The sequence below is a fragment of the Talpa europaea genome, assembly GCF_964194135.1.
Source record: "Talpa europaea genome assembly, chromosome: 12".
In the NCBI taxonomy this organism is placed as follows: Eukaryota; Metazoa; Chordata; class Mammalia; order Eulipotyphla; family Talpidae; genus Talpa; species Talpa europaea.
In genome coordinates, this window is record NC_140079.1 from 20,395,143 (window position 1) to 20,422,507 (window position 27,365).

Sequence of the window (27,365 nt, forward strand, 5' to 3'; positions counted from 1 at the left end):
GGTATGGGCACGGGTGGTTTTGTGGAGGATTAAAAAAATACAGTTGACACATAATAAAGTTTACTTAAAGTATATACTTTGATGAACTTTGGCAAAAGTATATAGTGTTAAATTACTGCCATAATTAAGATGTACATTTCCATCACCCCAAAAAGTTCATTTAGTCCCCTACATCAATTATCTGATTTCTGTCAAAAATACTGCATTTTTTAGAAGTTCATCTAAATAATATCATTGTCTGTTATCTGTGTCTGTTACTGCAGTGTTTTTTTTTTTTTTATGTATCCAAGTTGTTGCATCTTGTAATAGTTGCACTGTTTTTCTTTCTGTATAGTATTCCATTGTGTGATTACAATATAAGCTTCTTTATAAACATGTTGACCTGTTGGTAGACATTTGGATTAGTTTCAGTAGTGGCTATTTTGAATAAACCTGAGCATTTGCATTTGAGTTTTTGTGTGATACATGCATTTTCACTTAACTATGGTAAGCACCTTGGGGGAGGATTGCTGATTTATATATATTTAACTCAATAACAAACTGTCAAACTATTTTTCAAACTATCATTTTACATTCTCTGCAGCAACGCATAAGTTTCAGTTGCTCCATGTACACGCCAGCACTTGGTATTATCAGTCATTAATTTTAGTCATTTTTGTGATGACCATTTCATTGTATTTTTTCTTCATATTTCTCTAATGACACTAAGTATTTAGTGTGCTCTTTGCCATTTGTTTTTCACCAGTGAAGTATTATGGGCCTGGAATTTTCTTTAGGGGAGTATTTTTAACCAATAGTTGAAATCACTGTTTCATAAAGGCATCTAGTATTCTGACTTCAAACATCATATACTAATTACTAAATAGTCTTCTTATTTTAGAATAATGTTAGACTTTAGAAAAGTTGCAAAGTTAATCTAGAAAGTTCTCAGATAACTCCCACCCAATTTTCTTCATTAACATCTTACTTTACTATGGTATATCTCTCAAAACTAAGAAACTGACATTGGTAAATTACTATTAACTAAACTACAGACTTTCTTTGGTTCTCACCAGCTTTTCCATTAATTGTCTCTTTTTGTTCCATGATCGAGTTCAGGACACCACATTGCATTTAGTTTTCAAGTTTCTGTACTGTCTTCCAGTTTGTGGCAGTTTCTTAGTCTTTTTTTTTTTTTTTTTTTTTTAGATTTATTTATTTATGCATACAAGAGCTGGGATATAGGCCAGAGATGGGGTGGGTGAGAGGATTTACCAGAGACAGAGCAGGGAACAGAACAGGCAGACTGAATGAAATACACCGCTGAGGGGAGCAGCGGGCAAGGCAGGAGAGGTCTTCTGCACCATGTGGGTTTCTCCCTGGCCGGCCGGGCATCAAACTGGTGCTGCAGTGGCTGTGGATTGCTTCATAGCGCAGTGCTTAACCCCCGGCTCCACCGGGGATGCCCCAGTTTCTAAGTCTTTTTTTTTTTTTCCCCATGACCTTAAGGAGTCTTGAGTACTGGCCAGCTGGCCAGGTATTTTTTAAAATGTCCTCCTGTCTGGATTTGCTGCTATTTCTTATCAATTGTCTGGAGTGATGCAATTTTAGAAAGAATGCCATAAAGGAGAAATCCCCTTTTAATCTTATGAGTGATATATATATATATATATATATATATATATATATATAATATATATTATATAATATATATAAATGTTCACATGACATCCCTATGATAATCACTATAAATCTGGGCTAGAGTAGTAATTGCCAGATTTTTCTACTCAAAAGTTACTCTCTTCCTCTTTCCACACTCTGTTCTTTAGGAGCAAGTCATTCAAGTTCAGTCCACTTGGGTAGGGAGAAGTATCTACATATGATTTGGAATTCTTCTGTACGGAAGATTTATGTCTTCCCCTCCATCTATTTATTTATTCAACTAGATCAGTATGGACTAATGTACATTGGTTTTGTACTTTGAATTCTAACCTAATACTGTATTTTTATTTTGTTGCTTATATTGTCCCAACCTGTTTCTTTTTCTTTTTTTTCTTTTTATTTCTTTTTATTTATACAAGAGCTGGGGTACAGGTCAGAGTCACGGGAGGGTGAGAGTATTCACCAGAGACAGAGCCGGGTAGCAGAACAGTAGATGGACCGAAAGCACTGGTGAGGGGAGCAGCGGGCGAGGCAGGAGAGGCCTGCCTCGCCATGTGGGATTCTCCCTGGCCGGCTGGGAAGCGAACTGGCGCTACAGAGGCTGTGGACAGCTTCACAGCGCTGGGCTCAACCCGCTGCACCACCAGGGAGTCCCCCCAACTTGTTTCTTAAGCACTTCCTTACTTTGTGGTACTATAAGGTATTCCAGGTGCGTCTTATATTTTCTTTCCTCTGGTTATAGAATCTGCCATATTCCCCCATCCTTTTTTAATATTAGGAAATGGTATTTAGAAACCAAAATGTGAACTGCAGATGTGCTATTTGCTATTGCATTGCTTTTAGGCTCAGGACAGAGGAAGGTAATACATGTTTGTATACTAACCCATGTTCTCTATTGATCCATTTGTATATATATTAAGTTAAACATACATTCATTCTGATTTTAAATCAGTACTACGGGTTTCATACTAGTCTTCCTTTCTTGTTTATGTGACTTCCTTATCTGACAGTGAGAAACCTGTATTTATATCCACTTACCTATTAGTTCAACCCCAGCTGAAAAGCTATTTCAGAACTGGTAATGCCTATACCCACAAAAGCAAAATGTTCAGTTAGTGTTGAGTGTTTATTTTTGTCATTAGTCATACACTTTCTGGTCAAAACAATGTTTTCCAAATTAATTAGGCCAGTTCCTTTCTCCCTACCCCTTCAGTGTAGTATATCATAATTTGTAATGCAGTTAGATTAATTTGTCACAGTCTGCATGTCATGTTAGACTCTTGGACATTTTTGGTTGATGATTTTTTGGTGGCTGTTTGGTTATTATTCATTAACGTTTGTTTTTCATAGTGTGTAGATTTGTGAGTTCTAACTATAGTAGAGTCATGGGTCCACCAGCATAGTATTGTACAGAGTAGATTCTGCACTGGAAGTGTTCCCCCGAGTGTCTCCTATGTAGTTAACTACTCTCCCCCTCCCTAATCACTAGTACCTCTGATCTGTTTTAATTTTGCATTTTCCAGTGTTCTATGAATGGAATGATATGAAAGGTTTAGGATTTTGCTTCTGACTTTAACATAGCAAAATGCATTTAAGATTTATCCATATCGTTATGTGAGTTGTTCATTCTTTTAAAATTGTTAAATAGTAATCAATTGTATGGATAAATGATTGTTTATCCATTCCCTTGTTGAGAAGATGGTGGTTTCCAGTTTTTAATAATTATGAGCAAATCTGCTGTAAAAATCCATGGACAGGTTTTTATGTAGACTTATATTTTCAAATCACTTGTGTGAGTTCTGAGTCACATGCTTAGTCGTATCACCAGTCTATTAAGTATTTATAAATTATGAATTCAGTAATTTTGTTCTTTTGTATTGCCCAAGGAAATCATTAAAGTCATTTGTAGTAGTTTAGAAAATCTACAAAATCTACTCATCCAGAGCCTCCCTCGTGGCGCAAGGGGTTAAGCACCGCACTATGAAGCAATCCAAAGCCTCTGCAGCACAAGTTCCATCCCCGACCCGCCAGGGAGCAACCCACATGGCAAAGCAGACCTCTCCTGTCTCCCCCACTGCTCCCCTCAGCAGTGTATTTCAGTTAGTCTGCCTGTTCTATTCCCCACTCTGTCTCTGGTGAATCCTCACACCTGCCCCCAACTTCCCCCTCACCATCTCTGGCCTGTGCCCTAGCTCTTGTATGCATAAATAAATAAACCTTTTTTAAAAAATATACTCATCCATCTATGAATAGATTTTTGGTACTTTTATTGATTTATTGCAAAATGTATTTGCCAAAGTATGGGACCTTGGAACCTTATTCTTTGTATATCACTAACTGTGATTCTGAATTTATAAACAAATTCACATAATCCTGGGCTAATATTTATGTGATTGAAATGTATACTGGGCTTTAAGATTATGTATTTAATGTTTTAGGGGATATATTTCATAAAGCAGTGTATATATATATATCATATATTACTAATATATTGATCCCGCATGTGTGTAAATTGTCAAGTTGGGTGATGCTTCAGAAAAGGAAAGAGGCTAATATATATCTAATATATAGTAATATATCAGTCTTCTCATTATGGCACTGCAATTGTTAGAGAGCAGTGTTTGAGATAAATTATTGTTTTATCAAAATTATGTGATTTCTGAGGATTAGATTGAAAGTGAATGTGTTTCTTCACACTCCCTTATTCTACAGAAAGTGGCAGGGATGCTAGTTAAAAGAGTTTCAGATATAATGCCTGGGGCATAGTTAAAGACCAGGACAAATTTACAGTAATCAAACAGAGAGTAGCAGGAAGAAATTTTAATCTTCCCAGGCTTGGTTACATATTAGTAAGACTTTATTGGGGCAGAAAATATTTTTCCTCCTCCCATTTTATCTGTTGTTCTTCCACCCCCATCTCCTGTCCCAAATTGTCATTTAAGGGGTCACATACCACAAAAGTAGGCTCTTTCTTTGACAAATCCTAATTTATTGTGTTTATTTGGTTTTATTTAGGAAAAGGAGCAGTAGCAACAACAAAATTTTAAGATATTTCAGGAACTCTATTTTTGGTAGACACACTGATGTTTTTCTAAAATTCATTCTTTATTCAGGAATTTCTGGAGAAAATTATGTTTTTGTGGCTCTATAATTGGATCTTTAACAAGCATTCTTAATTTCATGGGAGTTGGTTGGCCTGCGCCCTTAAAAAACTGTCAGCTACATCTTTGCTTTCTTTGTCATTTATGGAGTTTTCCTAGAGCAGTATACATGGTTGCTGTCCTTTGCCTTCCCATTAGCAGCGTTGGGCTTCAGTTGGTGATGGTAGATGATTGGGGGTGGAGAAGAGGTGGGGTTTCTTCATATCATCCCTCTTGTGGTCAGTGAAATCATCCGACAAAATGCCTTTCCAAGGATGTCGAGTGTATGTATAAAGGGAAAGCCTAGGATTGTTAAGGGAGTGGTGTTTGGGTGAGGATTTCATTCTCTGTTTCCTGGAAACAAGCCTTTTGAGCTTTCACTGTCTGCTGATTTGTCCGGTGATCCAGGTAATCTGTAGTAGTCTTTGTTTTCTCTGTGGTGTATGAAATGTAGCAAAATGGTAGAAAAATAGCTTCAGTGAAAGGGATGTACCTTTAACAGAGGAATAAATAAATAAAGGATAAGGATATCTTTACATTGCTCATTTTTTTACAATAGGATTTGAGGTTTTTTCATATTTTAAAAAGTCTAATTTAACCTAAAGGAAGAAAATTTTTAGTTAGTTTTGAAAACCTGTGCTTTAATTGCTTAGCTTGAGAACAAAGGTTTTAACACTCAGCATTGCTGGAATATTTTTTCCAGAAGGATAGGATGAAACATCCTTCTTTTACCTTCTTAGACCTGAATTGCTGTAACGTCTTGAATCTTAGCTGGGGACTTTGATTTATTATTCTGTGAATTGTGATTTAATTATCTGAAGCTTCAGGATGGTTGTTTCCCTTTGATACCCCAGGGTCCTTGGATGGGGAATGCAGGGTGGGTGGGTATTTATCCTATAGTGGGGGAAGGGAATGCTTTTACAAAGTAATCTTCATTATTGCTTTTTCATTTGAAACCAAATTGAAATGAAGTCATTTGGAAAAGGGGGTATCAGAAACACCAAACACTCTTATCAATTTGAATTATTTTATCCTTTGTTTAGTTTCTGGTATTTCTGCTCTTGTCAGCTAAAATGTTGGTTATAAACATGTAGGAGCTGCTGGATTACTATGTGATGGCACTAGGATTGCATTCCGGTTTGTGTGTGTGTGTTTGTGTGTGTGTGTGTGTGTGCACGCGCGTGTATGCTTGCAGTGAGATCTGTGAATACGGAACCAGCAGCATGAGTGTGAAAAGTAGAAGTGGAATAAAATACTGCAGGCATTTTGTTTTCTTCTGAAGGTGTTTTTATGGTGAAATTTATTTCTTGTCTATAGAAAGACCCAGGACCTATAGCTATTCAGTGCTACAGACTTTTCTGTTCATAAGAGGCTGACCAAAAACATTTTAAACATACCCTGAAACTTTCATTAATTTCATTATTTCCATTACAGTGATAAGAGTTACACTGTTTGCCACATTTTGAAGCCTGAATATTAACAACTGCTTATTAGTATTTACTCATTTAGATATACATAAGGTTTATAGTCTAGTAAAGGATATAAAGAACTTGTGCATCTGATTCACTATTTTTGGTGCTAGAATACATTAGTTGGTTATATACTTATGTACTGACATGTAGGTATAAACTACTCCAATAGTCCTCATAACAATCCAGTGACAAAATTACCACCATTCTTCTTTTATAGATGAGGACATAGATATTTCGAGAGCTTACCCCTCAAACTCCAAAAACACTTCGCTGTTTCCATAGCAACAGAGTAAGACAATGCCTTGACATCCAAAAAAGTGATGCTAGTAGCTTTAAAAGGAGGTAGAGACCTTAGTTTTTGCCAAAAACTGATTGGTTAAGTCACTTACTTTAATCTGTGTGAAGATTGAACTAGGTCACCAGAAGTTCAATTCTAACATTATATGATTCTACTCATTGTAAGAGATTTTCATGTTTGGCTTATTGAAGTAAATGTTATTACTTTGAAGTTTTTATTATCAATATATCTAGTTTCCATTCCTGCTTCTTAGAACCTGGTCTGCTTTTCTTGGGGGGTGAGGTGGGGATAATGACACTAATGTTTATCACCACCTAATATATTGCAGTGTGCATTTATTAAGATCATTTTTGTCCCCCCCATTCCCTTCTCCCAAATACATTGCAAGGACCTAGACTACAGAGTGCCTGACATGTAGTATGCAATTATAAATCTATGTATTGAATGAATGAATGAATGAATGAATGGGAAACAGGCTTATCTCATACATTGTCAGACTATGTAAGTATGTTCATGTTTTTTAATCTTCATAAATTCTTTAAGGGCTAAAATTACTCAGTTTACTGTTACAACGATCCTTTAAGAAACTAGTGTGAGAATCTTTAAAAAAGAAAACCTAAATAATGATTATGTTTAGTTAAGTAAACTTAACTTTGCTGGAATTTCAACATACAGAATTATTGATAGTACAGATCTTGATAACCATAGATTTACTCAATATTCTATTTTAAAATGCTTTAAAGTTTTATTAAATGATTCCATATAAGCAAAGAGAAACATGGTAGCAAAGTTCCTTTTTGGCTTAGTTTACAATGGGTAGAAAATATTCAGATCATTGGTCTTATACTTAGAAGATATTTCATAAAATATGGCAGTGTTTATTGATTTTTGATGTGCTTGAATATTAAGCTTTTTGAGATTTTTTAACAGCTTTATTGAAGAATAATTGGTGTGTAATAAACTATATATATAAAGTCTACAGTTTGGTAGATTTTGATATAGGTACACATCTGGGAAACCATCCACCATAATCAGGAGAATAAATATGTCCATTACCCAAAAAGCTTCCTTGTTCCTTCATGTGTTTTGTGGATCTTCCCTTTCATCAATCTTCAGGTACCAACTAATATTAACACTATAGGTTTGTTGCATCTTCTTGCTTTTTTTTATCATTGTAGATTAATTTGTGTTTTCTTGAATTTTATATAATTGGAATCTCATTGTTCTTTTTTTGTTGAACTTCTTTCATTATGCATAATTATTTTAAAAGTTGTCCATGTTCCTGTGTATTGCAAAGTAATATTCTAATTTCAGGACATACTATATATAGTCTGTAAATCCATTCATCCCTTGATGAACATTTGGATTGTTTCAAGTTTTTGAGTATTAAGAATAAATTGCCTCGAGGGGACTCCTTGGTCATCTGGGGGTTAAATCTCATCACTGTCACCACTAAGGCCTGAGTTCTATCCCCTGCCAGGGAGCTAATCCACGTACGGTACAGCAGACCTCTCCTGTCTCGCCCACTGCTCCCTTTGACAGTGTATTTCAGTGAAATCCACCTGTTCTGCTCCCCACTCTGTTTCTGGTGAGTTCTCTCACTCCCCGCACTTCTGGCCTACACCCCAGTTCTATGCAAAAAACAAAAAACAAAAAAAAAAAGAAAGCGCTTTATTCATACATGTCTTTCTAGGGTTGTAGGCTTTCATTTCATTTCTCATTGTTCATTGCTAGGACAATATGTAAAATTTGTAATTTTACAAATTGATGGTTGATTTTGAATCCTGCAACCTCACTTAAACTTACTAATTAGCTCTGATAGCATTTTTGTTGATTGGAATTTTCTTCATAGATCATTATGTAGTCTACGAAGAGACAGTTTTGCTTCTTTCCAACCTGGATGTCTTTTTTGTTTGTTCTTTTTTTTTTTTTTTTTTTTTTTACTTTACTGTATATACTACAATGTGGAGTAGAAGTGGTGTGAGGGGAGGTGGGAAGTGAGATGAGGTGGCTCTGGGGCAGGTGGGAGGAGAGAATTGGAGGTGGAAAATTCAGTTCCTGATCGTGGGGTAGAGGGATCTTTCAGTTTTTTACCATTAAAAGTATGATGCTAGCTGTAGGTTTTTTATGGATATCATTTATCAGATTAGGTTTTTTAGGAATGTTTATTATTATAACACTGGAAATGTAATTGATACCACTACAGACCACAAGTTAAAATTTCTTTATATAGTATGTAGACTCCTGTTGTGCTCACTACCGTTCATCTCTCTAGACATCAGTACTTTCTTCCACCTCAACCCACATGCTTCAGTCATGCTGAACTATTTGCATTTTCTCCAAACACATCAGCATATGCTTCTGCCTTTGCTTAGAATTTGTACTCTTGTCTCTTTTCCTTGGTTGAATTATTAGTTTGTTCAACAGATATTTATTGAACACTTTGAAGAACTGTGCCAGGTCCCAGGTTTACCGGGTACTTACTGGGCTCTCTAATGATTATAGAGCAACATTAAAGACAAAATAATTAAATAATTAGAAATGTGGTAAATGATAGTTTAAAAAAAATGGTAATTATGGGGCACAGTAAAAGGAGGAAAATATTTTAAATTATGGAAGAGAGGTCAAGAAAGGCCTCTCTGAGGTAGCATCCTTGACACAAAGACCTACAGTATACTTACTGAGAAGTTGGGTTAGTGGGGATGGTGCCCTAGATAGAGCACTATGCAAGATACCCATTTTTTTAGGGGAGACTGTTGTGGCTGAAGGATAGTGAGTGAGCCAGGATAATGGTAGAGATTAAGATTAGAATTGTAATAAGAGCTATATTTTATATTTGGTCTTTGCTTGCCATGTTTGGTGTTTTCAGTTTTTTCCTAAATGGAAGAGGAAGGTATTAAAAGAACTTAAGCAGGGGAGGCACATAATATATAAAATTTGTGTTTTGAAATTATATGGCTGCTATCTGGGAAAATGAATTGGATGTTCTATGCAAGACTAGAAGTGGCAAGATCTTTTAAACTATTTGGATAATTTAGGCTTGAGACAAGGTAACTAGCTGTAAGCTAGCAACGCAAAGGTCAGGAATAGACAAATTTGAGATATGCATTGGAGGTAGAATCAGTAGGATACAGTGGGTTTTGATACATATGTACATCTGAGAAATCATCCACTACAATCAAGATAATAAACTCCATGAAAATAGGGAGTTTCATTTATTTTGTGTCTTCAACCTCTGACTGCAGTGCCTGGAATACAGTAAATATCCAATAAACATTGTGAATGGATGGGAGTGAGATGCACTCACTACATGTGGGGACTGAGAGAGAGAATGGTGTCATTAATGACTTCCAGATTTCTGCCTAGATTATTAGCTCAATGGATCGATGTCTATTTATTGAGATGGAGAAGCAGATTTTGAGAGTCAAAGTAAGAATTTAGTTTTGATTTTATCAAATTTGTCCTGTCAGTGGGATATCTAAATGGATCTGCCCAGAAGGCAGTTGGTTGGCGCATATCCTAAACCTAGGAATGTGTCTGCATGCTTTTCCCCCCTTTGATTTTACTTTCTCCTGCTGTTCTGAGTCTTCATAGAATCCTCTCTCTTATTCTATCCACATACCTACCTATTGCTTTCAATGTATAGATTGTATAGATTGATGTACATTTCAGGTCGGTGATTCTTATGTTTAGGGAAATCTGTTTCCTGTTCAAGCTTACAAGACTTCCTTGGTATGGATCCAGAATTTAATAGAGTTGGCAAGTATGTTTTGTAATTAGTGGTTTAAGGTTATAATCATGTCCTTCTTTCATGAATGATGAAATTTCCCCTCTCTATTTTTGCTTTTAGTGTCAAGGGAGGCTAGTGGCATAAAATTACTTTTTTGGTCTCTTCCTTCCTTACCTAGAATTTAATGCATATTTATTGAGGGAATGAGGTGTTTGTAAAAATGTTGCCATGAGGAAGCATACTCAGATGAAACCGATTTCTCCTTAGATGTGTAGCTGGCAAGCTGCCCATATGCAAGTAGATATTAACTCCACCACTTGGGATTTGGAGATGCAGATTCTGTAGGATTGGAAGTTCTTTTGTTAACAGTTTATATTGGCTTACCTTTTCTTTAAACTAAATAAAGAGGAGCCTCCCTGGTGGGCCTCCCTGGTGGCTATTCGCAGCTACTCCAGCACAAGTTTGATCCCTGGCCAGGGAGCTACCCACATGGCGCAGCAGACCTCTCCTGATTCTCCCACTGCTCCTCTAAGCAGTGTATTTCAGTACATCTGCCTGTTCTGTTCCCCACTCTGTCTCTGGTGAATCCTCTCCCCACCCCTACCTCTGGCCTGTACTCCAGTTCTTGTATGCATAAATACATAAACCTTTAAACCAACTAAATAAAGAGTGAGTACTTCCTAGCAAAATATTTTGTAGTTAACCATATCTCACTTCCTGAATCTCACTCATGTGAAAACTTTTGGTTAACTGTAAAAATCTATCCAATGGAAAGAAAATGCTTTGTTGTAAGGTGGTGGTCTAGAGGTTGAGAGCAGGTCATTTAGTTAGACTGTGAGAGTTTGAATCAAAGGTTCTCCATCTGTTGCTTATATAAGTTACAGAATCTCTTTGAACTTCACATTTCTCTGCTATAAAATAAGGCTAAAAATAGTATCTTACAGAATTATTAGAATAAACGAGCTAATGTATATAAACTACTTAATGCAGTAATTGACATATGGTTACTCAGAACTCATCAAGTAAATTTTAGCTATTATCATGATTTAAATTGATAATCATTACTCTTATCATGGATTATGTAGGACATATATGGAGCAGTCTGCCTAGCATAGTTGGATGTTCCTCAACAGATCCTTGGGTCCAAATGAGTATTTGTCAGGGAAATCCAACCCCAGGAAATATGGAAAGGCTTACTGTATTATTTTTTTACCTCTCTATGTTTATTTCCAGCCAGTTCACCTCTTTAAATATAAACACAGCAGAATAGTTTTTCTCATTACAATTCAAAAACTGGGCCTCCCTGGTGGCGCAGGGGTTAAAATCTCAGCACTATCAAGCTATCACCAGCCACCGTGGCATGAGTTCAATCCCCTTCCAGGGAGCTACCCACATGATGCAGCAGACCTCTCCTGTTTGGCCCACTGCTCCCCTCAGCAGTTTATTTCAGTACATCTGTCTGTTCTGTTCCCCACTCTTGTCTCTGGTGAATCCTTTCACCCTACCGCCCCTCTGGCCTCCACCCCATTTCTTGAATGCATAAATAAAAAAATAGAATATTTAAAAAAAAAAAACCAAAAAATTCAGAAACTTTTGCTCTGATGATGATCCCATTTAAATTCAGGTTTGAGCAATGATAGGAAATTAAGCTGGGTTCCTTTAATGGAGACTAGCCTTTCACTCTTCTTCACCATCCCAGTGTAGAATTTTTTTCAGAAACTAAATAGCTTTATCTAGCAGGATCTTCCTGCTTTTACCAGTGGAACAGTACAAAGGCCACATTGAGCATAGCTGCTGGGGAAACCCTTTTTCCTTCTCTGGCCTGTAAATGCAGTTCTGTCTCTCTGAAAAGCCCTGACATCAGCTCTTGGAAAAATCCAAATGCTTGTGTTAGAACAAGTGCCGAAACACTTGCCTGGGCAGGGACTAAATGGCTGAACTATACTTCTAAGTTTACCAAATGCCTTTCAGTCATGTTACACTCATGTCATGTTATGCTTAAAAAAATAAATAAATAAAAATATGAGTTTCAGACATTATCTAGAAAAAATAGGGTAGAGAGGACAATTTAAGGGCCTCACTCCGCCCCCTCCGCCATTCTTTTCCTAGTGTCTCCTCCTGTTATTCTTTTTCCTAAATAAAATCTAACTTCAAGGTAAAGTGGAATTCATGCTTGGCAGGGTCAGGCTATATCAACATTATGAACTTTTTGTGGTGGTCTCCACATGTTTAGGTGCTTCATAAATATTAGATTTGGGAGGCAAAATATAGTGTTACTATAAACATAGACTGAATTTGACTTTGTTCGTGTTCAAATCTATGGAATATGAAGGTATATTCATACATCAGACCATTCCTTTAAAACATGAATCAGGGGCCTCCATGGTGGCACAAGGGGTTAAGCACAGCACTGTGAAGCTATCCACAGCCTCTGCAGCACGAATTTGATCCCTAGCAGCCAGGGAGCTACCCACATGGCACAGCAAACCTCTCTGACTCACCCGCTGCTCCCCTCAGCAGTGTATTTCAATAGGTCTGCCTGTTCTCCTCACTCTGTCTCTGGTGAATCCTCTCACCCCGCCCCCCACACCTCTGGCCTGTACCCCAGTTCTTGTGTGCATAAATAAATAAATCTTCTTTTAAAAAAACATAAATCAGGTCATGACTTAAAACCTTCCATTGGTTTCCATTGTACTTTGATTTTGTTACATGGCTCATGTTCTTACATCCTTTCACCCCTGTCTACATCTTTGATCTCATCTCAGTATAGCTCTAATGGTCATTTTCTATAGTCAAGCTACAGTGAACTTTGTGTTTCAAAAATACATTAGGCTGATCTCTCTTATAATCCTTATATTAGCAGTTCCCTTTGCCTACAACTCGCTATCCCTAGATTTTCTCATAATTGGCTCTTTTAAGTATTGACTCAAAAACCTTAGAGATCTTCTTTGAGTAAACTGAATTAACTCATTTAGTCACAGTCACATCTCTTTTATTTTTTTCATAGCACTTACCACTATCTGAAATTATTTTGGTAGTTTCTTGTCTAGTTAGGTTTCTAATAGATTGTAAGCTTCTTGAGAGCAGAGACATTTACTTGTTCGCTGATGTAACCTCCAGTATCTAGCACAGTGTTTGGCATAGATTGCTGTTTGTGTTATTTAGTATGTATTTGGCTGTCATAGGAAACCTAAATTGACCTGACTTAATCAGTAAGGGCATTTACTGGATCACATAAAAAGAAGTCTAGAGGTAAGCTTCAGATTTTTTTTTATTATATAATAATGTTTATTTGAAAATAATAAATTTTAATATATCTCTTGCTCAAATACTCAAATACTAATATAGAAGCTTCAGAGATTTTTGATTTAGTGGCTTCATCTATCAAAGGCCCAGGTTCTTTACATTTTTACTTTCTTGCCATCCGTGTCACCTCTATCCTAAACTAGTACTTAAGAATACTGAGAACAATCAGCCTACTTGCTTCCTTACTCATGTCCAGTGGGCGAGAAGAAAAGATTCATGTGTATATCTTTTTCTTAACAGTGAAAAAAATACTTTCACAGATGCTTCCTGTGAACCTTGTTTCTATTCTCGTTTTCTCTTTTTGACCCAAGAATGGAATTACCATTAGGCCAAAAAGCCCATCTCTGTTGCTGTAAATGTTGTTGACTTCCCCGAGTCAGCAGGTTTCTGAGGAAAGTAGTAGATAACTGAATAAACTTGGTGTTTTCTAAGAAGGAAGACTGTTATTTATGGATTGAGAATCAGTTATATCCTCTATAATCTAAATAGAATTTTTTTTAATGAGTGAATTCATTTAGTAAACATGTACTGGATTATCAAGAATGTGCACAAAACTATACTGTTAATTAGAATACAAAAATCAGATAATTTAAGTATATCATTTAAATTAACAGAATATTAAAAATTATTATGAAAGTCAATTGATTTACTAAAATAATTTTTCTGACATTCAAAAGATGTCAGAAAGCAAAAAGTAGAAACAATAGATGAGACAAAAGGCAAACAGCAAGATGATAAACTTAAACCTCTCCATATCAATAATCACATTAAAGATAAATAGTCTAAATATCCCAATTCAGAGATTATCAATTTGATAAAACATCAAAGCTTAACTATTGCCTATAAAAAACACACTTTAAAAGTATACATATAGTTTAAATGTAAAAAGATGGGAAAAGCTGTGCTATGCAAATGCTAGTCAAAAGAAGGCTAGAATGACTACATTAATGTCAGATAAAGAAGACTTTAGAGCAAAAATATTATTAGAGATAAAGAAAGTCATTTGATAATGATAAAAGAGAAAAAAGATGTAACAAACAGTTCTGAACTTATAAATTAGTAAGAGAACTTCAAAATTCATGAAACAAAAATTGATGCAATTGTTTTTTTTTTTTTTAAAGATTTATTTTTTATTTATACAATAGCCAGGGTATAGACCAGAGACGTGAGAGGGCGAGTGGATTCACCAGAGACAGAGTGGGAAGCAGAACAGGCAGACAGACTGAAAGCACTGCTGAGGGGAGCAGCGGGTCACAGCAGGAGAGGTCTGCTTTGCCATGTGGGGGAAACCCCCCCACACACACTACATTGGCTGCGGACAGCTTCACAGCGCAGCGCTCAACCCACTGCGCCACCAGGGAGTCACCCCCCAAAAAAAATCGATGCAGTTGTGAGGACAAATTGACAGATCCATTCATTGTCAATAATTTCCGTATCCCTATAACATCTTATTGGGGTACACAATTCAACATATAACAAATGTAATGGTTCCCAATTTAGGAATTGTTTTCATGTTTAATGCAAGGAATCTAAGAGTCTCTATATATACTTATTGTATAGTTCATATACTTCAGAGTATTGCATCTTCCCTATCTACTTTTTTTCCCAATGAAATGATATAGTTAATAAAATACAGATTTGTTTTCAAATATGAATTCATTGTAGCCTTTTGACATTTATTCAATTTGTGAATAATACACCTTTAACTGCTACTACGTGGGTCCCTATTTTGCTTTTACTTTAAACAGAGATAGAGATCATCTATGTTATATCACACATTGTCACTTGGGCAGCAACGTAATGTTACCCTGGCCCAGTGTCTTACAAGGTCTCTTCCTAAAATAGCCCCAATCACCTTCACAAAGGTAGGCATAAGTAAATAGGATTGAGCTAGGGGACTGGTGCATCCTCTCTGTTTATCTGATACACACACAGATTCCTCTTATTTCTAGTCCAAACTCCCATGTGGATTCCTTACTATAAATAAATTCATCCTAAGGAGGAAATCAAGAGGGAGTGCATAACTTGAGTTACAAGGATATTTTGTTACAACATGTTTATTATACTGAAAAACTGGACCTAGTCTAAATATTTACAACAGGGAATTGGTTAAATTAATTAAATAGCCATATCACAAAACACTTTGCAGTTTCAAGATTAATTAGAGCTCTTTTTTTCCCATATCTTCATTTTATTTGGAAGTTCAATATATAAAATAAATACAAGTTAATAGCTCTGACGTATGGGGAACCTGGAGCTCCATCTACCCATTCTCTAAGGAACCTCTAGTATTTTAAGCAGCACAATTTAAATCCAGTGCTGCAGTGAAATATTTAATAGTATAAAATTATGCTGATGTTTTACTAGGCTAAAAAATTACCAAACAGTACTTCTGTTTTGATTTTTATAAAAGCAATACACTGTATTTACATTCTATGCAGAAACAGAAATAGAAATCTGTGTCTTGAGAAAAGATGGGGAGCTTTGATCATGCAGGGCATTGAGATTATGCATGATTTTTGTTTTCTGTGTATCTGCTTATTTTTTAAAAATTTTCTACATGTATTTCTTTGGAAATAAAAAGACATTCCTTCATACTGAAAAGTAGAAAACCAGTAGAAAGAAGTAGGAATTATCTCGAAAATGTCATGAAAACAGTATCATGAACATAGATTTATATAAACATTATTAATGTCAATTTTACATATTAAGTATATTAGGGTAAGTCCTATTTTTAGCATCTAAGGGAGATAGTAGAATTGAATGTCAGTAAGTGAGAAAATGAACTTGTAAATCAGTGATGCCCAATTCTGGGGTGTTGGAAGGTAATTGTCAAACCCTATCCTGGCCCTCCCACTCGCTCTATTCAGTGTAGTGGTGAGTGATTGTTATTGAAAGAGTGTACCCCAGCTCTAATTCCTTGATTTTGGGTGAAGAAAAGTTCTTGTAGAAAAAAGTGTGAAATGGCAAGAACTAAACTTCTCACCTTTCCCCCTGCAAAATCAGAGGTTTTTGTTCCTTTGTGGTAGTCTGAAAATTTGAAGTATACAGATTTGACAGCAGAAAATTGGGGTTTATGATAAACTAAGTAGATGGCTATAAGAAACTGAGGAATTGTTGATATGTGAAGCCAGAACCAAAACATTTGTAAGGAGAAATTACTTTGAAACAAAGTATTTCATTAGCTCCTTCATTATTTACATAGCCAGTAAAAGTATTTTTAATGTAAAAGAATTTCCTCAGAAGAAAATAAAACATTTCATGGAGAAGGAAATTTAATTGTAGTGATACAGGCTATTAGGTGTTTTTTAAACTAGTTTTAAAAGTTAATTTGAGATTTTACATTACATTCTTGTGACTCATCTTTGGATTTTACGTCAGAACTCAACTTTCTGGTCCTTGACATCTTGTGGTTTGTATTGCAAGATCCAGAAATTTAAAACTAATAACACCTAGAAATATTCTCTCAGTCATCCTGTCAGCTGTAGCTTTTGCTTTCGAGCCCTACTGTTATAACTCATGTTTTATATTGCCAGCTCTGCTAACTTTTCATGCTTTGGATCTCTTTGCTAATGGGGAAAAAAGTGCAGTGATAGAATAGATAATGTTCAGGGTTTTTTTTTGTTTTGTTTTGTTTTTTTGGGGGGGGGACCAGTTTCACAAATTTTAGTTCTTTTAGTGACTATAAACTATAGACTAGTTATAAATTATAGGTGGAAAAAGGATTTATGAATGGTATTCTCAGTAGTGATAGTAGTCTTTTACTGCTTCGGTTCTATGAATCTTACTGTACAAAAATCTAAAGATGCAATTAATGGTTCAGATGAAGTCAGCACTGTGTTCCAGGTCCCTGCAGTTAGGGGTATTTATGTATTGTAGACAAATGCCCTTTTAGCTGTTTTGTTACTTGTGGAAAATTATACAGTATTAGAACAAGCTGGTTCATATTCATATTAGAGTAATTTCACATTTTAAGTTATGCTCCAGGCATGTAAATTATTGTTTAGAAACAGACAAATGAAAACCTGTACACCCAGGATACAGATTACTTTAATCATTCTTGATATTTTATTTTATTTATTTTTTATTTATACAAGCACTGGGTACAGTCAGAAGCGAGGGAGGGTGAGAGATTTCACCAGAGCCAGAGCGAGGAGCAGAGCAGGCAGAAGGACCGAAGTACACTGCTGAGGGGAGCAGAGGGCAGAAGGAGAGGTCTGCGCGCCATGTGGGACCCTCCTCCGGTGGCTGGGGAGCAGCCGGGAATTGAACCGGCGCTGCAGAGGCTGCGGGCAGCTTCACAACCCAGCGCTCAACCGCAGCGCCACCCGGGAGGCCCCTTGATATTTTATTTTATTTTTTATTTATTTTTTTTTTTATAAATTTTATTGTTATATTCCCCATACAATTGCAGCCCCCCATTCTGACCCCAATCCCTCCCCTCCCGCCCCCGCCCCCCTAAAAGTGTCTCTGGTTCATAGTTTTTTGTTGATTTTGATTTTCACTTTCTTATAGTTATTCATTTTCCTGGTCCCTTATTTAAGTTTTCTAGATTCCTGCTATGAGTGAGACCATCCGGTATTTTTCTTTTGATAAAGGACTGATCACAAAAATCTGCAAAGAGCTGATGAGACTCAACAACAACAAAGAAAATAATCCAGTCAAAAAATGGGCAGAAGAGCTTAAAAGAAACTTCTCTGAAGAGGAAATGCAAATGGCCAACAGGCATATGAAAAAATGTTCAACATCACTTGTCATCAGGGAAATGCAAATCAAAACTACCATGAGATACCATCTTACACCAGTGAGAATGGCACATATTAAAAAAACTAGCAACAACAAATGTTGGCGAGGGTGTGGAGAAAAAGGAACTCCCCTTGATATTTTAAAGGAGATGAGGAAGTAATGGACTGTGTGGTAAGAAGTGGCAGATATGGTCAACACAAATTCAGGTTTTAAAAAGAAAGTACTGGGCCTCCCCGGTGGCGCAGCGGTTGAGCGCTGGGTTGTAAAGCTGCCCACAGCCTCTGCAGCACCGGTTCAATCCCCAGCCACCGGGTGAGGATCTCACATGGCATGCAGTTTGGATTTTATTTTTGTTCTTCTAAATAGTGAATGATACTTAAATATCCAGTAAAGGGGCCTCCCTGGTGGTGCAGGAGTTAGAGACAGTGCTGTCAAGCTATTGCCAGCCACTACAGCACAAGTTGGATCCCAGGCTGGCCAGGGAGCAACCCACATGGGGCAGCAGACCTCTCCTGTCTGGCCCACTGCTCCACTCAGCAGGTCTTTCAGTAGATCTGCGTGTTCTGCTCCCCACTCTCTCTGGTGAATCCTCGCAATTCCCCTCCCCCGCATCTCTGTTCTGCACCCCAGTTCTTATATGCATAAATAAATAAATCTAAACAAAAAATTGAGTGAATAATATTAATTAATATATGCTAGACAGTGCTTCTCATTTTCTAATTTAATCTTCTAAAGAAATTAGTGAGATGGGTACTAATACTAAATTATTTTTACAGTTGACACTTGGGGAGATTAAGCAAATTGCCCATGTTCAAGTTCAAGCAGCTTTTACATTGTGAAACTAGAATATGAACCTAGATATATTTATTTTCTCAGGAGTCCCTGCCCCTAAAACCTTGAGTTCACATCTAATTTTTGTTGACTTTAACAATATTGAAATAGTATGTATTTTTCCACTGATGTTTATCATCATCTTATGGAGGCTGAACCCCAGAATTACCATATTACATATTTTGCAGACTTCTTTGTCTAGTAACACTCCTCACTCGGATGGTTTATAATAAAATTGTACTATATTTTATTGATTCCTGGGTGCACAGTTTTTTCCCCTTGCATTTTAACATTGGTAAAATCAGGATGTCTCTTAACAATGGGAATTTTTTAATTCTAAATTTAGTAAGTAGCATTGTTCTGCTACTAATGAATGCTTGACCAGTATCCAATAAAAGTAAAATTTCTTTAACATCTTCCCCTTCATTTAGATCAGTCCTGATAATAACTATCTAGGTTTCCAAATTCCCCATCATAACTAAGCCCAAGGAGAGGATTTATAATACCTTGGAAGAGAGAGAGAGGGAAATTAAGATTTGAGTATATATCACTATTTAGTCCTGCAGAATGCTTCTCTTCTGAGTAGTGTCAAAAGGCTAGCTTTTTTCCTCACCAAAATCAATACTAAGAAAATATGATTTCTAGTGGGCTATTATAACAAATAGGTCTTAATACAAAACTTTCGGCAGTTCTGTGGAATTTTATTAATACAGAAGAGATTCTATCCTAAAGGGATATCCCAATTAGCAAACCATATATATGTGTGTATATATACATTTGAGAATAGTTAGACCTGGCTAAAAATGGAAGTCTTACTCCAATATATGTTATTTTTTGGGTAAGGTTATTTAATCACCAAGTTACGGTTGTCTATAGTAACAAATACATATTTTTTTGGGGGGAGGACTGTTGCTTTATATGACTTTAATTATTAAGGTCAGAACTAACAAGGAAAAGATATCATGTGTCAAGTGAGTAAATGTTTTGTGACATTTGAAGCCCCTGGTTAGGATTTCTGGCATATACAAGTATATTTGGCATAGGTAGTCCAAAGTAAGATCATTTAGTCACCTTATCCCCAACGACTCAAATTCCTGACAATCTTTTCCTTTATCATCGTTGTCCATGTTGGTATTTTGATTTTGTCTTATATCTAGAAAAATGCATGCACACACATAGAAAGACACATTCATTGTTTGCTCAATATCCAAGTCATTAACACAGTATTTTCCAAAGCCAGACCCAGTTTAATTAGGCACATGTAACACTATGTCAGCATTCAAATATAGCTTTTTACACAAATATCTAAGCAACAGAGTTGTCATGGTTTTATAATTGAACTACACAATGAACAGGAACTTGAAAATAATAGGATTTTGTACCAGAATTTTTAGTCATTCTAATGTTGGTCTCAATTGTTTCTTAGAATATGTTTGCTTTTTTAACCTTACAACTGACTATAGCATTTGACAGTGTTATTGCCTTTCTTGGACCTTGGGATAGTCCTTTCTCTTTTAATCTCCATCCATTCTTAGTCTCAGCCCTAGTATTTGATCCTTGGTTGTTTTTTTTTTTTTTGTTTTTGTTTTTAATTTTCAATCACCAGTGTGTTGATGACTCCAATCTTCAATTCTGTCTTCAGGCTTTTCTCTCGGGTTCTAACTTCCTATTGCCAGTTATATAATTATATCTCCATCTCAGTGGAGCATTAGTCCAATCCAGCACATAGTAGGGACTTTACAAATTTGTGGGAGTCTCCTGGAGCAGAGAGAACAAATGAAATAGCAGGAAAGTCCCTTGACATTGTTTAGTATATGTGAAACTACACAGACATATGTATGTAAGTCTTTGTTTTTCCACATGATTTAAAGTAATTTAGTGATTAGAGAAATATTGTGATTAAAAAAATTTTTTTTTGAGTTTCTTATCTGTACTTGATGAATATGGTAAGTAGATGATGTTAAGTTTTACTGTAGGTGGTCCTTGTCCATCTTTTCATTCCATTTTTGTCCTCTTCTTTCCCCTCCTTTTCCATTCCTTTGTAAGAGAAAATAGCTCAGGAAACTGGTTTACAATCAGTAGGCTGGGAACTTCCGGGATTCTTTACCAGAATCTCCCTAGATGTTGCATTCCCTGACGCAAGCAGTATTGTTTTAGGGTTGAAGTTTTTATAATGTCTGTAAGGCTGCGTGGCAAAGGTTGCTAACTGCAGGCTGTTATCCTTTGCAAAAACCCATTTGGGAATCCATTTACTCCAACTTAAATATTCGTCTGTAAATTAAAAAAAAAACATATTAGCACCCCCACACACACACACACACTTTCCCTGCCACAAGTGAGAATAGACTACTTAGGAACTTGTTTTTCTTCTGAAGATGTAATGTCTTGTTATCTCTAACTCTGTTGTGGATCAGCGCGCCATCACTTACTAGGGGAGATTTGTCTTTATCTTTGGATCGGTTTTGATTTATATAGGAATTAAAGGAAATTGTAGTTAAGCTTATATTTTAAAGTTTTTTCCCCCTTTTTAATTGATGTAATATTAGTTTACAGCACTCTATATATTTTAAGAGAAGAGTTTTTTTATTAGATTACCTCCACACCAAATAAAAATCACTCAAGTATCACTGTTTTGTTTCATACTGTCTTTACTAATAACCTTTTATAAAAGAAAAATAGTTTCACTGATGACTTAATAGGCCCTGTTGTTACTACCTACACTAAATAATCTTTACTGGAAATGTCATAGGTTGAGATAATTTCTTAAAAGGACGAAAATGGAAAGAGGAATGGGAAAAGATTTAAGAACATTCTTTTTGACTTAGGTTACTGCTTATGAATAGCTCTACACTCTTGTCAGGAAGCCTCTAGTTTAAAAAAAAAAGACAACCAGTAGGAAATGCTGTATTTTAGTTTACAGACTGTAAAAAAGAAAAAAAAAAGTACCCCCTTTTGGAACATTTTTAATGACTGATGGTATTTCCGTGGTAATTTTTTTCTAGATTTCTGTTATTAAAATTAAACAAGTGATTGAAGATCATAGTTTTATTATGATCAAAGGTTAGATCATAATAAATAGAGCAGTGATCAGCACCCAGTTTTTTTGCTGGAGGGGAGAGGTGATGGGCAGGAAGGAACTTTTGCTGCTAAACTAAGTATACTGTTTTAATGGTAAAATATTTCTCTTCATTCATTTTTTGAAATTGCAAAATGGAAACATCTTAATAGTTATTTTTTTAAGGGTTAAATAAGATAAGGAGAAGAGTTTAGAATAATGCATAGCTTCATGTAAGTGCTCAATAAATTTCACTATTGCTGTTATTATTATAATTTTTAAAAAGAGAACCCATACTAAGGGACAGCTAATGAATGGTAAATATGTTTGCAATTAAGATTTAACAAAATAAAGTTTTTATTATACATGTTTGTTGAGTCTTGTTTTAGCATATGATTTTAATCCCTTATTCTGCTTTAGTAGAAAGAATAAATTTAGTAACGATCTTACAAGTGAAATAACTGTATCTACCCTTCTTTTTTTGTTTGTTTCAGGTTTCCCCTCAAAAAACCTATAAGGTAAGTCAGACTTCAGTTGTGTACCATAGGTTTAAGTTATATTTTAATTAGAAGCTTTTCGTTGAAATTATAGTGGATTTTTGTGGTTTTTGAAAACAATTTAAATGGTTCAAAATATCAAAATGCTTTACAAATTTAAAATATTACAGAACTTGTATATTTTTTTCTTAAGACAACATTGTTTTGATTACCTTTTCAATGTTTTAATACAAAATATTTAAGTATTAAAACAAAACATTTAAATATCAATGTTTTGATCCTTAAGGTCACTCTTTATGAAGAGGTTTTATTTAAAAATTTGTGATTTTTTTTTCAGATGTAAGTAGCTTAGTGGGGGCAGTATAAATGGATTGCCAGTTTTTGATGTGTTTTATCACTTGGATAACTGTAACTGCTATTAGTTAATTAAAATGTAGGCAGTATGTCATTCCTAATTATTATAGTATTTTTACTATTTTAAGGGATAGCATAGCCCAAGATACCAATGCTAATCTTGGCCTTCTAATTAATCAATTTAATATGTCTTACAGTTATGGTCTCACTTGCCACCCACCCATTTTCTAATCAATGTAATTGGCTAGGGCATAGGAGAAATGGTAAGTCCAGAGTCATCAGGGGTTGGCTAACAATTCTGTGATGAGAACTAAGGGCAGGCTTTAACTGGAACTTGCCTAAGACAATTTTTAAAAACTCTTCTCATCTATGCTATACTTATACAGTGATTTATAGTATATAGTATATGTAAGGTTGGGGAATGCGTTTGATTACTTTTAGGTATTTTTGTTTAATCTGTTAAATGGAAAGAATAGTGATTAACTTATGAAAACCCCTAAAGTAATTTAAACAATTGTTTATAAGAATAAAATAGACTTTAATACTAATTATTAAATATTAATTAATTCTACTTTATTAGGTTTAAACACATTTTATAACCAAGTATTTGTATTGCACATAAGGTAGACTGAATTTTAAAACTGAGAAGTTTATGAGACTGTATAAACTGATTTGTTGGTTTCTCTTTGTAAAGCACACTTGGGATTTTTAAATTGAAGTTTTTTTCTAATGATTTCCTTTTAGTAAATATTTGATTGCTTTGATTAAATTTAGGCATGGAAGTATTTTGAACCGAGAGTCACCAACAGATAAGAAGCAGAAAGTTGAGCGCAGTGCATCACATGATTTTGACCCCACAGGTAAAAAACATTTTGTTCTTCTAAAGAATATCAAGAGTCATGAAGTTCAGAATCCTATAGCTTACGCTACATAATTCCCTGAAACACGGAGAAATAGTTATTTAAGCTGTTTAGGAGTCTCCTTTTTTCTTCATTTACATAACATAAAACCTTTAGCATTCAGGAGGAATGTAAACATTTTAAGTAACAAATTATGGATTCCATTATGGAAACATCATTGTAGAACATATTGTTTTTAAAAATAATGATGATAATTACAAATAGTTACATCATAATTCAAGATTTTGGTCAAACCAAGGACTGTCTGACCAGATAGATGAGCTAGTATGTCATAAAATCAAGGTTATAACAACTACAGACTTCTGTAGTAATTTAAACATTCATGGTATTTTAAGTATCAAATAAAATACAACTTAATCCGTGGTTTTTCAGTAATGACTTCAGTTTAAAGTAAGAAAATGAATAGAAATTCCTTTTTCTTTAGTTAAAAAGTATTCTGAATTCAGAGAATTGTCTTTTACCTTCCATAGTGTTGACCTTCCCTAGAGTTTTGATGTTAACAGAATTTTTACTATTAATTTTATACAGATAGATTGAACTCCTCTTGTAAATTATAGGCTTTGCTATCTCCTTGTAAATTCACTCAGTATTTAATTTTATAAAATTGCTTGATAATTTTGCTTTTGTAATTTGAAACATAGGTATTCTTTGAACACATACTATTTTATTTAGTTACTTGTTCCTGTGAAAAAAGATTAAGTAAATGCTAAGGTCTTAGGTATATGTATGTACTCTCAGATATTTTAGATTAGAAATATCTAAAATTTTAAGAGAATGAGTGAAGTTTTTGTATTTAGTTAAGATGTTTCATACTTTTAGTATAAACTGCTTTTATTTGAAGAAATGTTATAAATCATATAGAAAGGAAAAAGTAGTCAGTTAATACTTAATAACGTACCTCTATCTTGGGTAGCAGGTAAAAATGAAATCCCAATCATCAATTTAGGAGGTTTTGATGGCAGGACTATGCCATTTGTAACTCTGGGTCTCCTTTAAGAGGTAATTCTTAATTTCTGACAGCTAATTTTGCATGGGGCACAGAGGCTTTCATTTATATGACTGGTTATTGTTTTTGCTAATGAGGGTCACAGGTTTCTGCCCTGTGTTTGTAAGAGTATTATAGTCTTGTTAGATCCACTTATTCTGTATTGTTCATGTGGTGTGTTGCCATCTCCAAAGACAGATTTAGCAAAGTAGTATTATATAATCCTTCATAATGAGATTGTTACAGCTTTTAGTGCTTTGTCATCTCTACAATTGTCAGATGATACATTTTGTAGACTATTCATGTGTTGTTTTGTTTAAACATATTTTATTGCACTGTCTTTTCTTTGATAAATCTTTAAAATATGTCATTACCTGTGCTGTTCGTGACTATTTCTAAGTGCTATCACCTGTGATGTTCATACTTCATGTTTGCATAATTTAACTTGATCATGATTCATTCTTTCCCCCTCCCCATGAATTTTTCCCCTTATGTTGGTCTCCATATTTTCTATATCTCTCTCCTTTTTTCCCCCGCTCTTGTGCAGATAGCTCCTCCAAGAAGACAAAGTCTAGTTCAGAGGAGAGTAGATCGGAGATATATGGTAAGCTAATGTAGCCAATTCAGCCTTGCACCTATGGAGCTTGCTTCATGCTGTGTCCTTTTTCTTTCTTTCTTTTCTTCTCTTTCTTTTTTTTTTTTTTTTTAAATAACTGCAGCCTTCCTCTTGTCCGCTCTGCATGGCATGATCTACTGCAGGGAAAGGGAGCCTGGGGTTTTTATGTGACTGTGATGTGGAAGCTTAAGGTTGCTAGACACTAACATTGTAGCGTAAGAATAGGCCACATAATTAATCTTCTCTCTCATCATGTTTGTTAGGAAAGTGATTATCTCTAATCTGTTTGGTAAGGTTTTTCCAAATAATATGGATGGGCTTTGAATTCTTGGCATATTCTTCCCATGTCCTATTTTGAGGTTTTGCATCATGTAGCATTTCATCAGTGTTACCAGTATTTCCTCTAAATATAGTACTGTTGTAATCAGACATATTAGCAGTTCTTTGCAATTTTTATTTTATTTTTTTGTTCCTTTATTTTGTAAATGCCATTCTTGTGTAATCTAGCCACAATAGCGAAAATACTTGAGTATTTTTTATCTTTGTAGCTTGAAGAATTTCTTTGATTTGTCTCAAATTTTTCTGAAGCTTATTCTGAATGAGAAATTTTCAAAATGGCACTTTTAAAAAAATAGTCTTCACAAAGGGCAGGTTTAACCTGAATCATCAACTTTTACAATAGATGATTAAAATACTTAATATTTATTGACTGTGACCTCTTTGTCATGTTTGTGAAGTTCGTGCAAATTTTTCCTTTTCCTTTGCGTAGTTTTACTTGCTCTCTTCCCTTGTTTGGGGTATCTAATTAGTTTTTTGAGAAAAGTTTATAGGAGAAGCACAGCTTGGAAACAAGATTTTTAAACTAATTTCTTTTTCTTTTTCCTTTTTTTTTTTTAAGATTTATTTATTTATTTATACAAGCACTGGGTGCAGTCAGAGACACGGGAGGGTGAGAGAATTCACCAGAGCCAGAGCGGAGAGTAGAACAGGCAGAGTGACAAAGTACACTGCTGAGGGGAGCAGCAGGAGGCAGGAGAAGTCTGCGCGCCATGTGGGACCCTCACCTGGCAGTCGAGGATCGAACCGGTGCTGCAGAGGCTTTGCGCAGCTCAACCGCTGCGCCACTGGGGAGGCCCTAAACTAATTTCTTAAAGACTATTAAGTTATTTCTTTTTAAGAAGAGCCCACATTTGGCCAAATTCAGCCTCAAAGCAAAACCAGGCCTTTTCTAACAGAGTCGAAGTCTACTATCAAGTGGACGTTTCCCCTACTGCTTGTTTCTTAGGTTGACATATATGAAAGGAAAATATCTACAAAACTCTCTCTCCTCCCTTTTATTGTTTGTATCTCCTGGCACTTGAGCCCGTAATATAAGATATTTCTTAATACTATGAGGCCTCAGTATTTGGTTTTAAACCAGCTAATGCTTATATGTTAGATATATATACATATTGATAGTTCTTAGTTTGGTTTTTTGTGACCAGTGTTTTTTCTATGTAGTTAAACCTTATAGTAGTTCCATGGGAAATGTGTGCCATGCTTTATGGCATGTCAAGTGTTGTTTGATTTTTTTGGTTTTTTTCCCTTTCTAAAATATTTGGCTTCATAAGTCAGAAGTAGCTTCCAAATTTTCCCAGATCCTGTCTTTCTGTTCTCTATAAAGAGCTTCCTCTGGTTTATTCTCCCCTTAGAAGTGTGAAGACTATAATACCAGTCTTTTCCAGTAACTTTTGCTATGTTGTATTTCATCTCCCCCACTGTTTTCCTTGAATGA

The 27,365-nt window shown here is 35.3% G+C and overlaps 1 protein-coding gene across 1 annotated transcript in view; it reads left to right on the forward strand.

Moving 5' to 3' along the window:
• Positions 1–27,365, forward strand: part of ARHGEF12 (Rho guanine nucleotide exchange factor 12) — a gene marked incomplete at both ends in the record, with an annotated part of 117,622 nt that overhangs the window by 30,662 nt on the left and 59,595 nt on the right. The window contains 2 exons of the mRNA XM_084249558.1: positions 22,714–22,737; positions 23,845–23,930. Coding sequence (XP_084105684.1) covers positions 22,714–22,737; positions 23,845–23,930 — 110 coding nt within the window. The remainder of the gene's footprint in view (positions 1–22,713; positions 22,738–23,844; positions 23,931–27,365) is intronic.